The following is a 16,107-nucleotide window of genomic DNA, read 5'->3' as shown; positions in this document are numbered from 1 at the left end:
GTTGCATCAAGTGTGTAAGGATCTCGGGGAAAAAGAACTTAACACTTCATGCTCTTGCCAAGACCTTGAAAATTCCATCCCTCCACCTTCACGTTGCCCATTTCTGACACTTCCCTTCCTTTTCCTGATCTCTCTGTCTCCATTTTGGGGAATAAACTGTCCACTGCCATTCACTACAAAGCCACTGACTCCCATAATGACCTTCAGTACAGCTTGTTACACCCCATATCATGCAAGAACACCATTCCATTCTCCCAGTTCCTTCATCTACATCACATCTGTTCAGATGTTGCCACTTCCAAAACAGCACTGTTGACCAGGCTTGCTTCTGCCTTCATGGTGGTTTCCCATGCTCTGTGGTTGACAGGGCTCTCAACCATATCCGACCTATCACGCATGCTTCCACCCCTGCCCCTTCTCCTCTCTCACAACAATGGGTTCCCCTTGTCTTCACTTTTCATCGCACCAGCCTCCACATTCAAAGGATAATTTTCTGTCATTTCAGACAACTCCAGCAGAATATCACCACTGTACAATTGTCCCCTCACTCCCCTGTCTGCATTTTGCAGGGATTGTTCCCTCTGGAACACCGTAGTCCATTCCACACCAATCAACTCCCCCCTTCCCATGTAACCAAACCTGCCCCTTCACCTCCTCCCTGCTCACCATCCAAGGGCCTAAACAGTATTTCCAGGTGAAGCAGCAATTCACCTGTACCTCCTCCAATTTTGTGTATTGTATTTGATGCACCCAATATGGCCTTACCCTACATTGGAGAAACCAAATGCAGATTAGTTGATTGCTTTGTGGAACATCTCTGCTCTGTACGCAAGTAAGACCCCAATCTTCCTGTAGCCAGTCATTTTAACACAGAGTCCTGCTTACATGCCCCCATGTCTGTCCTCAGCATGCTGCAGTGTTCCAGTGAATCACAGCACAAACTGGAGGAACAAAGTGTCATCTCCAGACTAGGCACTTTACAGCCTTCTGGACTTAATACTGAGTTCAACACCTTTAAATTGGGAAGCATTTCTTCCCTTTCTTTGAGCTTGTTACTTTCTGTTAGCACATCATCTCTCCCCTCCCACAAGGACTGTCTATACTTTCAAGTCTGGCAGGGCACACACCACTGTTCTGCTGTTCTCACATTTCAATCACTTAATCTGAACTATCAACAACTTTTCTCCAACAGCACCCTACACCCACTACCCCCACCCCTCCCCTCAAACAATAGCATAAATGCAGTCCCCTTCACACTGCAGCCTCGATGAAGACTTATCTAGACTCAAGACATTAGCTTGCTCTCTCTCCATAGCTCTTAATCTGTTCTTTTGTTATTGAACATCTCAGTTGTCCAATACTGAAATACAAGATTCTGAGTTTAAGTTTGTTCTTTGCCTATGGCTAACATATAACGATTTGAAACTACATTTTTATGTGACAGTCTTGAAGTGGAAGGACACAGTTAACTTTAATTCTAAACGTTCACCTGTTAAGTACTTTTGTGAAGATCAGATTAAATGAAAAGTAATTCCATCCGCAGGTTTTAACATGATTTACTGCAAAGACGCAGAATGAGCAGGAAAGATTTAAACCAGTCAGGTTTCAACAGAGGTAGAAACAGATTTCCTTGTTTAAATGTAATGGCTGCAGTAACTTATATAAATCATGCATTGTGAGACAGTTGACCGGTTAATAGTGCCATCAACTTGGAAATTAGAATTGTCAACTCTTTCAAGAATATTACTGAGGGACCTTTTCAAGAGAAAACAGAAATCCTTGCAATTGTCTCTCATTGAATAACTTGATTGACAACAGAGACAAGGTGAAGGTTTGGGGAGTTGTTATTCCCAGCAAGTTTTGAGAAGATTTGTTGCTCAGGTTGAAGTTTTGGATGTAGGTTTGCTCACTGAGCTGGAAGCTTCATTTCCAGATGTTTCGTTACCCTACTAGGTGTTGGGATCCATTATTAAGGTTAGGCAGTGTAAGAAACTTTATTGTTAGGTAGTGCTCACGTAAGGCAGTATTAGCAAGTCTGGAACTTGTTAGCTTCACTAGACAACAGTAAGCCATTATGTTACACTAAGAACAGACTGAAAAGCTGATGGCATAAAGAGGCCCCAGGGAGGGTGAACAGATAACAGGACATTGGAACCGTGTTAGATTGCACGTAGCTCATACTGAGGTAACAGAATGTTATCAGCTTGGGACCAATCCCATAAGAGTATACCGTATCCTACCAAATAAGGATGTAGCACTGGGATGCGAGGGGCTAAAAAGCTAGACAAAGAGAACAATAGATCAGAAGGCGCTTTCTCCAGTGAGCAGCAATCCTCACTGTATTTTGTACGGCTCTCTCTCATTAAACCAGCTTATATTTTGAATCAGATCCAGTGTTTCTCTCCTTCAAACGAACATGGGGACGGTAGCCGGTCCTAACAGATTTGGTGACCCCGAACATGTGGAGGGAGTGGAGACACGCCTGTTGGCAGGGATTGAGAGGTCGCCGAACGGCCGGCCACTTCTAATCAGGCTCGGAGGCGCCTTTTTCAAAAAAGATCTCCAGTAGGGATTTGAATACGCTAAATTCTTATTTGCTCGGCATCTCACAACTCTTTGCCAACCGAAATTGTGGGCTTGGCAGCCCGAGAGAGAGTCGGACCGTTTATTTATGAAGAAAAGTCCCCTAGGTGAAGGGTCATCTTGGCCGCGCGGTTTCTGAAATTCCTAGGGATGGTGAGTATTATTGTTTTGAAGAGAAAAAGTCCTCTAGGTGGGCGCTGAAAGTCCTAGAGGTGGGTAGTGTTTTGAAGAGAAAAAAAGTCCTCTAGGTGGGCACTGAAAGTCCTAGAGGTGGGTAGTGTTTTGTAGAAAAAAAAGTCCTCTAGGTGGGCACTGAAAGTCCTAGAGGTGGGTAGTGTTTTGTAGAGAAAAAGTCCTCTAGGTGGGCGCTGAAAGTCCTAGAGGTGGGTAGTGTGTTGAAGAAAAAAAAAAGTGCTCTAGGTGGGCGCTGAAAGTATTGTTAGGGGTAAAAAGTATAAACCCACGCACTGACGGACTTGGGGACTGGGAAGCTTCCACTGCGCTGACATAATAACGGACGCAACGGTACGAGGGGACAGAGACAGACAGAGTTACGGACAGAGCGACTGTGTGTGTGTGTATGTGTGTGTGAGAGGGACTTTGTTTGTGAGAAAGATAGAGTCTCTGGGTGTGTAAACGTCTGTATGTGTGTATAAGTATTTCTGTGTTTGTAAAAGTTTGTGAGAGAAGAAGAGTTTGTGTGTGGAAGTCTGTGAGAGAAGTTTGCATTGTTGCCCTAGAGAGAGAGAGAGAGAGAGTGAATGCTGCATGCGCCGGCAGTGTGTCTGTGTGAAAGAGAGAGACTGGCTGAGGGCATTCTCAGCTAACAAGCAGTTTAACACTTTGTGCTTTGGCTTGAATTCATCTGTTTGTTAATAGTTTTATGTTTAAAACTTGTTGTCTGTCATTTGATTCAGTGTGCTATTTTTGATTATAATTTCATGAATGCTTAACGTGATTTTCTTTCAGGATAGAATTTTAATAGATATTGAGAGAGGGAGAAAAGATTAGGTGGTATCTGATAAGGTTGATCCCCATTTTTTTTTGGGAGAAATTTTTATGTTTAAATGAAAGTATTAAAAGGTGGACAGCAGGAAAATTTATTTTTGACAACAGCTTACAGTGAGAAACGACGGAGATAGTGACAAAGAAAGATAGAAACAGAAACGGGGTTGGGGGGGGGGGGGGGGGGGGCAGGCTTTTAAATCACCTATGCAAGTGAAAGAGGAATGAGGTGTTATGAAAGAAGACCCCAGAGGGCAGGAGAGGCAGAAAAGAGTGTTTGGATCTCGACAAAGAATATATAAAAAAATGTAAGGAATACTAGATTTATTGTACTCCGAAGAGTACAGGTGGGGAATGCGAGGAATCTCTCATTTCCATGACCCTAAGATTATGCATTTTTTGAAAAAGCCTCCTGTGTTCCGGGTACACAGGGGCGTTTGCTAAATTACCAGAGGGCTTTCTCTTCTCAGGGAGGGTATTGAGAGCTGTGTGATTCTCGGGGATGATTGAGAAACAGCCATATACACAGCCCACTGTAATAACGATTGAGCAACATAAAATCACTCTACCCCAACTCCTTGCTCTGAAGTGTCCAGTGAACCTATTAGCGAGGGATGCATTCTCGAAGCTTGGAGTGCGCATTCATTGCTTGACTGATGAGATGCGGTTTATGCACTTGGTATAAACCTTCTTGTAAATACAGATATACATAATGTACATATTTAGAATAACAAATGATGTAAATACCAAGTAAAACTTATTACTATTTATATTGGCATTTTTTTGTGAATTTGAATATGTTCTAGTAGAAAAAGAGTTTTCCATCCAACTCTTCCAATGTTCTTATAAATATAGAAGAGACAGCAGGTAATCGTGCTCAAAATTTATCACACCAGGTAACACGTCGGAAAACAAATTAATATTCAAAAAATCTTGTTTAGAGTGCATCTTATTGAATAGGGTCCAAAAAGCTTGAAATATTGTAGGAATAAAGACAATAATGCAACTAAATTAATATGGAATTTAGTAATCTGTGATGAAATACAAACTGATTTTAATAATTAATGTTCTAAATTACTAATTGTTGATTCAATTTCAAAATAAAATATTAAAGCTGCAGTCACTGCAGATAAGGATTATAAGCGAAGCAATTTCTAGTCCAGAGATTAGAGTATTTGTATTGTGGGATTTGGCTATAGCTCAGATGCTCTATTTTGCGTGAGTAAAATTTTTAAAACATTACAAGATCAAAAAAAACCTTTGAACTTTGGTATAATTACTGAACCTATAAAGTTTACTTTTATGTCATCCCTGTGTCAGTTCATAGATCTTTTTAAAAAAAAAATTTAAATCAATAAAAAGCCAAATTATGTAACGCCCTGGACCCAGTATTATGTTGACAGTGGCTTCAGGGCCAAGTTGCAGACAGAGTTCTTTTTTCTTTTAACCCAAAATAACAAACTCATGTTTCAGAACAAACAGAGACAGATAAAGAAAAATGGAAGGTGAAAAAAGACAAAGGGAAGAGAAACCAAGAGAGAAGAATAGATAGAAGGATTGCGAGGAATAAGGGTTAGGGGTAAAGAGATTCACAAAGGACTGTGCAAACAGAGAGAGAGCGCGTGTATAGCTAGCAAAACATTTAACCCTTTGTGATTTGGTTTGAATGCACATTTGTTTGTTGTTGATTGAATGAGTAAGTTTTGTTTCTAGAGCCTGAGTTCCGGGACTGCTGTTTAAAGTGATTTCTTTTTATGTGAGCTTAACATGATTTTTTAAGGCTACTAATTTCTGTTCTTTTATGAGTCATGACTCCCTAACTACTTTTCTTACTAACCTCTTTTATTTTTTACATAAAAGCAATATATGAAGGACAGTCGAAGTTTCGTTCGACAGTGGGTAGTTGTAAAAAACGAAAGTTTCCATGGTTATTATCTGTGACCTTGGATTCGACCATTGTGCATGTGTTAGAAGTTTTTAACTTGAATTGACAAATTGTTGTAAGACAGCTCTGATTATTTTTACGACCTAAAGTATTGTAATTGAGAAATGATTGGTCAGGAGTACATAAGAAAACTAATTTTGGATCTAAATTAGGGTACTAAATCTGGACGATTACAGTGGATTTCAAAATTGGGAACTGTATGCATTTTACATTTTAAATATTAAACACTGAATAAATGGACGTAAATATATAAATATGTTTACAAGTTAGGAACAGGCCTTAAAGTTAGTCAAGCATGAATTGATAAATTGGTGTTTGAGCATATGGGAAGATAGGAACATTGGAAAATTTCTTAAAAGAAAGAAACAGGGAAGAACATAACAACTTGTCCCCTTCGGGAAGTGTTGATAGGGGACAAGGAGATTGGGTTTGTGTGTGACCCCCTCACCAGTGGGGAGGTCGGAACATTTAAAGGGAAATGACGGTCCTGGTTGAGAATCCGATAGGATTGTCAGAACAAATTAATTTATTTTTGAGGCCCAGTCTGTATTTGTGGGCTGAGTTAATGTCTATTTTGAATATACTATTTACTGCGGGAGAAAGGAGACTTATATGGGGATGCTGGATAGGGAAAGATACGGAAGATAGAAGGGTGAAGTGGGATAAATCCATTAAATGAATTGTTAGGAGGGGCACAGAAAGTGTTTGTAAAGAGAGAAAGGGCGAGTGACAGGAGCAGAATGCGTAAATGATGGTAGCTGCGGTTGATGAGGTAATTAGGAGAAGAATGCAGCCAAAAGTGAGCAACCGGAGCGGCGAGTGATAGCATGTAGGGCAGAGAAGAAAGGGAGTAGGGAGAGACATGGAGGAGCATTTGATAGAGAGTTTGAGCGACAGGGGCAGAGACGAAGGTCTCCACAGGCAGGATGCCATTATTGTGGAAGGATAGGGCATTTTGGGCGGGAGTGTCCTGATCTATAAAGGGAAGAAAGAGCCATTCCGCTTATGATTTTGATAACGACAGGGAGGAGAACAACAACTGGCATCATTTCTGAGCAGTCAGGTGTTAAAAAACCCAGTCATAGGTTGGCTGAATAGCACATTCAGTAGATGGGGAACTGTGCTGGGACAGCTGGCCCTTGGTTTATGCATCTCTGTTGCTATCTTTATTACCTGTGGTTGTTGTTGTATACCATGTATCAGGACGCTTGTGACACGAACGATTGACCATGCCCTGACGGGAAAGGATAACCCCCCACCCGCATACCAGGCAGCGGTGCTGGAGGAGCCTGTGATGGGGACACCCCATGGAAAGATTACGGGATCGGTATCAGAGGGAATGGAGGAGATATGCCTGAGAGAGAAGCACGGGACAACTTATGATTTTACTTTATAACTGTATCTCTCATTTCTAATCCTTCCCATATTAGGGCCTCAGAATGTGAGGGCTGTGGTGCAGAGACCCCCTAGTTGTGTATTTTTTTTTCTTCTCTCTTTCCCGTTCAAATTGACAACAGGTAAATTTGTGCTTTTATGCTGCAGTTAGAGATTGTGAAGTGCTATATGCCTCGAGACTCAAGAGACTATTGTTCACTCAAGAGATTCCTAGCCATCATCTGGTATTCCTAAATGGCTTCGATTGGTCTCGACGGCCACTGTTCACAATGATAAGCCAGTTACCACTGCCCGTGTCCGTACTTGACAGCTGTAAAATGGATGTGGGTTTTTATTGGTCAAGTGAAGGTGACTGGTTAGCCAATGACGGGTAAGATTCCTCGAGTGAGGGACAACCTAAGACAGGCACAGTCGTGCATTGACCTTCAGAATAATGGCCTGTGGTCATGTGGTTTTAACAGATGCCTGGCTTTTGTATCCGTGTCGGGAATCTGGTCAAGTTTCTGGCTTGCAAAGCAGCTTGATATAAGGAAAATCGTGGACCCAGCAGTTTGACATTGTATTCACTGTATTTTTGACAAAGGAAAATGCCAGTTTTGTGTCGTCTTCCAGAACCGACTTAACAACAAACCTTTGGGAAGGAAGGAGAGCTCATTGAATCCTATTGCAAAAAAGATTTGACGCTATGTCAGTAGTTTGAAAATTTATTTTAAGATGTCATGGTATAATACGACCGATTTTACTGGGAGGTTGTACAATTGGGTGTTCTTTGGACAGCAGACCTTCATTCTGCAGGCGTCCTAACTCATCCACTTTGTGTTTTCCTCTGGTTCTCTTCGCTTTTGTTATCATACTCAGTAATCGTTTTGTTGGTTTTGAGGTGGCTTTTTGTATATGTTTACAACTTTTGAGTGCTTATGTCTGTTATGTATTATTTCACTGCTTCTCGTGCCTTAACGATTGTATGTGAACTGGAGAGGCGCATAGAGTAGGGATTTTGCGGCGCGGAATGCTTTGTGTAGTTGTATGCTGCTTAGGGACTCCTATCCCCTATAACTATGTCTCCCTAGAGTCAGACAAGCCGGGTTTAGCTAAATGGTCGGTCTTGCAAAGGAGCGACGGAGGGGCGCTCACCGACCGTCCGGGTCCTGACTGCTGCGCGCGAACTGCTGTATTTTGTGTGGCCTCTTTCGAGGCCAAGGGAGGGAGTGTTGGGATCCATTATTAAGGTTAGGCAGTGTAAGAAACTTTATTGTTAGGTAGTGCTCACGTAAGGCAGTATTAGCAAGTCTGGAACTTGTTAGCTTCACTAGACAACAGTAAGCCATTATGTTACACTAAGAACAGACTGAAAAGCTGATGGCATAAAGAGGCCCCAGGGAGGGTGAACAGATAACAGGACATTGGAACCGTGTTAGATTGCACGTAGCTCATACTGAGGTAACAGAATGTTATCAGCTTGGGACCAATCCCATAAGAGTGTACCGTATCCTACCAAATAAGGATGTAGCACTGGGATGCGAGGGGCTAAAAAGCTAGACAAAGAGAACAATAGATCAGAAGGCGCTTTCTCCAGTGAGCAGCAATCCTCACTGTATTTTGTACGGCTCTCTCTCATTAAACCAGCTTATATTTTGAATCAGATCCAGTGTTTCTCTCCTTCAAACGAACATGGGGACGGTAGCCCGTCCTAACATAGGTAACATCTTCAGTGGGCCTCAAGCGAAGCAATGCTGAAAATTCCTGCTTTCTATTTATATGTTTGGGTTTCTTTGGGTTGGTGATGTCATTTCCTGTGCTGAAGTCACTTCCTGTCCCTTTTCTCAGGGGTGGTAGATGGGGTCTACAGTTATTTAACAGGAATAACAGTTGTTATTCCTGTTAAAACTGAAGACCACTAACTTGGAACTTGGAGTTATTTGCATAATTAGAATTAATAAAAAAAGCATGAACAGAACAGTGTTAGAATGGACAATTCAGAATTCAAAAAGGCTTGGCCAGCTATTTAGACTTTTTTATGCTGATCTTGCTAATGTTGATTTCACCTCGTGCAAGCACTGTACAATGTAACTTGTATGCCTCTGTCTAAGTCTTTGTGTTCTGTACATCTTTCATTACTATAACCTGACTGTACTGATCGTAAAAAAAAGCTTTTCACTATACTTCAGTATGTGACAATAAATCAATCAAACAAGCTTAACACTTGTGATACAGTAAATTCTATAGCACTTTGTACTTTAAGTATGCACTTATTGCATTTTTGTGTTATCGTTAACAGTTCATGTATACATAATTAATAGATAGTTATAATAGCTGTCATTGCACACTTAATTCCTGTGATTGTATTGAACCTCACTATCTAGTGCAGATATTTTCCTAAGCAAATTGTTTTGAATCATTAATACACATCTCTAGAGCTGGTGAGACGTGCACTCCATCCTCCTGGCACAGGGGTAGGGACGGCACCACTGCACCACCACACCACCAGACCACTTAAATCAGCAATCAGTTATTTACTATGACGCCAGCAATGCATGCAAATATTTCTGCATAGTGTTGAATCAGTGGTCTTTCTTGACTAAAGTGAATTGGACAACCAGTACACAAAAACAGGGCCATTATCTCATGCAGATATTTTCTTATCAACCTGTTTGGAGAGGTTACTACATATCGCTGGAGCAGTTGAACTTGAACCTAGGCCTCTTGTTTCAGAGATACATTATCTAGTATAGTAACAAATATTTAAGTTGGAACATGTATTCTCCACTAAAAGGATAACGGGGATGTTTCATCAGTTCAACCACATTTAATTTCTATGATTGAGGAAATTCATCCTTTGTTGTTCTGATTTCATGCTTTCCAATCTCTCAATGACATGCGAGAAGTGCAAATTAAACAATCAGGCAATCTGGGTAGTTGAGGATCTGTCTGTTTAAAGTAGATCTTCTAGCTTAAAAGGGATCTGATGGGCTATATCCCAGATATTAAAGGAAGTAGTTTCTGAGATAGTGGATGCACTGGTAGTAATATTCCAAGAATTCTTTGATTTTGGAAATGTCCAAGAGAATTAGAAAGCTGACAATGTAACATTTTTATTTAAAAAGGGAGAGAGATAAAAAGAGGTAACTAAAGACCAGTCAGCTTAATGTATACTATCAGAAAATATTAAGAGTCCATTATAAAGGATGCCATAGAGTGTTTAGAAATATATAATGTGATCGATAGGAGTCAGCATAGCTTCATGAAGGAGAAATCATGCCTGATAAATGTACCAGAATGCTTTGGAGGAAGTAACAAGCACGATAGATAATGGGAAAGCAGTAAACTGCAATATATTTGGATTTTCAGGAGGCTTTTGATACAATACTACATATTAGGTACTTAATAAGAGGCCATTGTATTGGAGATAGTATATTGGCATTGATTAAGGATTGGTTAACTAATGCAAATCAAAGAGTTGGGAAAAAGGGAGCAGATGGAGTATAATATGGGCAAATACTAGATTACGTGCTTTGACAGAAAGAACAGAGAAGCTGAATATTATTTACATGAGAAAAGACTGTAGAAGGCTATAGAACAGGCAGATGAATCACAACAGATCCAAAGTCAAGAAGCAATAGGAAAGACAGATGAAACGATGGCCTTTAATTCAAGAAAATGGAATATAAAAGTAGTGATTGTAATGATTGTAATGGGGTCAGCTAGGTGAACTGCAGAGAATATGAGTTCCCTGATTGGGGCTGTTAATCTTATCCAATCATGAAGCCCTGGCTAACAGATAAAAACAGGAATATTGTGCAGTGGAATCTCGTCTGTGCTTACCCCTGCCTGGATGGAATTTCACATTGACCCCAAAGTCCTGTACTTCCCACAGGAACCTGTGCTCCACAACCTCAGCTGCCTTCAGAATATTAGTTTTACCCCTTTTAGGGACATAAAACGGTGGGTCCTGTATCGACTGCTGCTGCACACCATCCACCTCCTCTCCCTCATTCGCTGCCCTGACACGCCTTGGCGTGCCCTTTGCCACCAGGTGGTGGGATCTTCAGTGGAAGGTTCTCTACGCGGGAGTCCTCTCCCTTTCTCTCGGGAATCTGGGGTGGAGGGTGTTGCACGCAGCGGTCCCCTGCAACCGCAGACTGCGGTGGTTCACGGACTCCCAGCCCAACTGCTTGTTCTGTGGCGCTGTGGAGTCTGTGGACCACGTGTATATTGGGTGTGGGCGTTTGCACTCCCTTTTTGATTTTCTTAAAAACCTCCTCCTCTGCTTTTGGTTGCACTTTAGTCCTACGCTCCTGATCTTAAGGCACCCGGTACAGAGCAGGGAGGGCAGGTCTGAAGACCTCCTTGTGGGTCTGCTCCTGGGCCTGGCCAAACTGGCTATAAACAGATCCAGGCAGCGGGCCGTGGAGGGGGTCGTTAGGGCCGACTGCTGCCTCTCTTCTGCGGTTACGTTAGGGCCCGGGTGTCCTTGGAGAAGGAGCACGCGGCGTCCACCAACACCCTGGAGTTGTTCAGGGAGAGGTGGGCGCCGCAGGGAGTGGAGTGCATTATTTCCCCCTCCAACTCTATTTTGATTTAGTCCCTGCCCTCCCCTTCACTGTTTGATCACACAGCATTGCCCTTTGATGTGAAGGGCACTGCTTGTCACTGGCCACCCGGGTGTTTTCCTATATTCCTGCTGGTGGAAATTGAATAAAGATTCATGCATTTTGTGTCTCTCATTGTGTCTCACACCTGCACACACACCATGGGTGCTGGGGAAAAATAAGCACACTACCGCAGTTAGGCGGTAGTGTAGGGGTGAATAAAAAAGAAAAAGGTAAAAAAAGGAAAAAAAAGAAAAAAGAAAAAGAAGGAAAATACAGGAGTATTGTGTAGTGGAATCTCGTCTGTGCTTACCCCTGCCCGGATGGAATTTCACATTCACCACAGATTGCGGTGGTTCACAGACTCCCAGCCCAACTGCTTGTTCTGTGGTGCTGTGGACAGTGGGTGTGGGCATTTGCACTCCCTTTTTGATTTACTAAAAAACCTACTTCTCTGTTTTTGGTTGCACTTCAGTCCCACGCTCCTGATGTTTGGGCACCCGATACAGAGGGGGCAGGGCAGGTGTGAGGACCTGCTCGTGAGTCTGCTCCTGGGCCTGGCCAAATTGGCCATAAACAAGTCCAGGCAGCGGGCCATGGAGGAAGTCGTTATGGCCGATTGCCTGCCCCTTTTTTGCGGTTACATTAGAGCCCGGGTGTCTCTGGAGAAGGAGCACATTGTGTCCACCAACACCTTTGAACTGTTCAGGAAGAGGTGGGTACCACCCCTTAACTAGCTTTATCATTAAAAAATGCAACAAGTGGAGAATATAAGTTGCAGAATCTTCTGACAGAAATGGACACCCTCCCTGTGTGACTGAGTTTGGGAAAATGTCTCTTAAATGAAAGAAATTGGATAGCCTCACTCAGGACATATCTTGAAAAGAGAGACTCTAGATAGCCCACAGCGAAACCCCAAATCAAAGCCAAGCTTCAGCCAAATAGTTAAAATTTTCTTCAGGATTCAGCAAGCCATGTTGTTGCTGCACATGTGTGGACCTGAGACAGCAAAAGAGGTCCAGAAGCACAGAACTGGCCAATATCCAGGAGAGTGCACACCTTGGACGTTCCACCTAAATCTGATTTGGAACAGTTAAATTGCTTAGCAACATCCAAATCAGAACTGATCAAAATAAATGTCTGGTTAAATGGTCACCCAGAACTAATGGCGGTCAATACTGACGCTGCTATTTCAAATGATTGCAGAACCAGTCATTAACAAAATTTGGTCCGGACTCCAACCTTCAGGTTTGCTCAAGACCTTGGTTAGACTGAGAATCTATACCAGTGAGCATTTACAGATTAAGGATACAACTTTGGTTCTGGTCTCTTAGAAAAGCAAGTGTTTCAGTTATCACTGATTGTAGTAAAAGGCTCGGGCCTAAGCTTAATAGGGCGAAATTGATTGAGAAAGATTCACATAGATTGGCTCAACATTTCTCAATGTGAAAATAACTCCCTGAGTGAAGTCCAAATTAAATACCTGAAGGTCTTTCAGGAAGGTCTAGGGATTATCAATGGAGCAAAAACCACCTTGCATGTTGACCAGGAATAAATTCCATGATGTTGCAAAGCCCACCCAGTGCCATTTGCCTTATGGGCAAAAGTAGAGGCAGAAGGAATCATCAAACTCAGTACAGTTTGTAGAAAGGGCATCACTTACCAGTCATACCGATTGTGAAGCCTGACAGGCCAGTTCAGCATTTTGGGGATTTTAAACAAATGGTAAACTACTTTTCACAGCTGGATAAATACACAATCTTGTGCACGGAGAATTTACATGGAATTTACAGATGAGCTATCTTTTACGAAACTGGGCATGCATCATGTGTTTTTGCAATTACGGTTAGATGAGGATTCCCAGCAATATGCTACAATTAATACCCATTCGGGTTTGTACCAATATAGAATACTGCCACTTGGTTATCATCAGCCTATGTAATTTTTCAGCAGATAATGGAGAATTACAAGGTCTATCCCTTGTTGTCATTTGTCTAGATGATTTTCTAATAACAGGGAAAACTAATAAGGAGCACTTGGAGAACTTGGACATAGCCCTTAAACATTTCCCCTTGGCAGGCATATGCCTTAGAAGGGAAAGGTGTCTTTATCAGTCACCCCAAGAGACCTACCTGGTCTACAAATTTGATTAGACTGGGTTACACATGTTGGAAGACAAAGTGAGGGCAATCAAAGGTGCCCCTGCTCCCACATCTATCCAGGAACATAGGTCTTTCCTTGAGCTGGTGAATTATTGCTAGAAAGTTCATACACAACCTGACTTCCATTCTGGCACCTTTGCATCAACTCTTAGAAAAGGGTCAGCCTTGGAAATGGTTTCAAAGTGACAGCTATCTTCCTCTAAAGTGTTGGCACACTCTGATCCCATATAAGACCTGGCATTGACATGAAGCTTCCCCATAAGGCTTTGGGGTAGTATTAGCTCACAGGTGGCCCAATGGAGAGGAACATTCCAGAGTGCTTGCATCCAGGACTTTGGCTAATGCAGAGCACAAATATGTCCAGATAGAGAACAAAGGTTTGGTGTTCACATTTGGAGTCAGGAAGTTCCACCAATACCTTTGAAATTTGCATTAATAATAGACCACAAACCCCTGCTAAGTCTACATAAAGAGGACAAGGAATGCTGCCCATAGCTTTAGGCCAAATTCAGTGGTGGGCTCTAATATTAAGTACATGTAATAGGCAGACAGATTTTTAATCAGTAAGGAACTCAAGGTTATAGAAATAAACATGAAATTTGAGGATGATCAGATCAGCCATGATTTCATTGAATAGTGGAGCAGATTTGAACAGTCTACTTTTGCTCCTCCATCTTATCGGAGCAAAGACAGGCTAATAACTAGAATAATGTTTTGTGCAATATATGTCACAATGCTGGTGTTCTTTAAACAATGTAACCTTTGCCTTATTGTGAACAAAACCAGTGGAGATTCATCAGTTTAAAGTAAACACTTTTTACTTGTGTTACAAGATCAGACAGAGGATGGTCAATTGAACCTATTAAGTATTCATCTGCTTATCACGAACGGTAATCTGTTTCTCAAATTGTGACAGCTTGGATATTGACTTACCACATGTTTTGTTCTTTGGTGGTCACTGTAGAGCAGATAGGGTTTAATAAGGAGCATCCATGGAACTGTGAGCAGGGCAATGAGAACTAAAAATGTCTGGATGCTCCTCTGGAAAAGAGAAACATATTTTGTAGAAAGATTCTATTTTGCACCTTAGACGATATCAATGAGCTTCAATTCTGATTTTCCTAACCATTGCTACAGAACTTTATGTTAACACACCTTAAACATAATAAACAATGTCTATGTTCTTGAATTTCTATGCAGTGGTTGGAACTAATTGTGTGGATACCATTGTATATTAACAAGTATTTTTGTTCATTCAAAGTGCTTGATTGCATCCATTTTTAGAATTATTTAGGAGTATGCATAGGCAGTGGCATAATAGTAATGTTGCTGGACTGGCACCCCAGATGAATGTTTTGGGGTTATGGGTTTGAATCTCAGTGTGGTAGATGGTAAAATGTGAACTCAATAAAACTTGGAATTAAGAAAAACCTAATGCCAACCATGTTCACTCTTGACTGTTGTAAAAATCCATTTGGTTCACTAATGTCTTTTATGGAAGCAAATTTGCATCTTTACCTCCATGTGGCTCCAGATCCATAGCAATGTGTTGACTCTTAATTGCCCTTGGGTAAATGTATGGATGGGCAACAAAGGGTGACCTAGACAGTGACACTAATGTTCCATGAATAAATTAGAAATGTTGAGTACACATGGAGTTGGAGGAAAATTCATAATATTTTCTCTGTCTCTTTCATACTGCAATAGATACAGGACAAATATCAAAGGTAGTTTCTTTACTCAGAGAGTAGTAGGGAACATGGAATGCACTGCCTGCAACAGTAGTAGACTCGCCAACTTTAAGGGCATTTAACTGGTCATTGGATAAACATATGGGTGATAATAAAATAGTGTAGGATAGATGGGCTTCAGATTGGTTCCACAGGTCAACACAATATCAAGGGCTCTGAATTCTCTTTATGTATCAGGTCTACTTCTAATCATGTCTTATTTCTTTGTCACACACCTACTAAGCCCACTACCTCTATCACCTAGAAGAACAACAGCAGCAGACACATACTGTAAGGTCCCTTCCAAATCACATACCATTCTGACTTAGGAATGTCTTGCTTTTTGTTCATTTTCACTTGGACAGCATCCTGAAAGTTCTTATCTAACAATATTGGGAGTATAATTACACTACATGAGTGTAGCAATTCAAGGAGGTATGTTGCTATCATCTTCTCAAGAATATTAACAATGAGCAATAAATTCTATTTTTGCCAGCAATGCCTATATTCTCTTGTGTCTATTAGTCTCTGACAACTATCGTTTTAATACCAGCAGTGACAGACATGGGCTTAAATTAGCATTAATTGACCTTCTGGCCAGGGACTTAATCAAAGTTCAGGAAAATCTGTGAATCTAGGTCTTGACCATTACATAATTGATAAACTCACTTCAACATCCATTTCACTGTTATACTTCA

General features: G+C 41.5%; 1 protein-coding gene across 1 annotated transcript in view; it reads right to left on the bottom strand.

Annotated features, from left to right (window-relative positions):
* The window catches only part of LOC132816205 (V-type proton ATPase 116 kDa subunit a 1-like), a 138,521-nt gene that overhangs the window by 21,565 nt on the left and 100,849 nt on the right, over nucleotides 1-16,107 (bottom strand). The window contains exon 16 of the mRNA XM_060825698.1: nucleotides 14,613-14,720. Within this exon, the coding sequence (XP_060681681.1) occupies nucleotides 14,613-14,720 (108 nt within the window). The remainder of the gene's footprint in view (nucleotides 1-14,612; nucleotides 14,721-16,107) is intronic.

Source organism: Hemiscyllium ocellatum, chromosome 5 (genome assembly GCF_020745735.1).
Source record: "Hemiscyllium ocellatum isolate sHemOce1 chromosome 5, sHemOce1.pat.X.cur, whole genome shotgun sequence".
Taxonomy (NCBI): Eukaryota; Metazoa; Chordata; class Chondrichthyes; order Orectolobiformes; family Hemiscylliidae; genus Hemiscyllium; species Hemiscyllium ocellatum.
The sequence above is the reverse complement of the archived record's forward strand: the minus strand, read 5'-3'. Positions and strand labels throughout refer to the sequence as shown.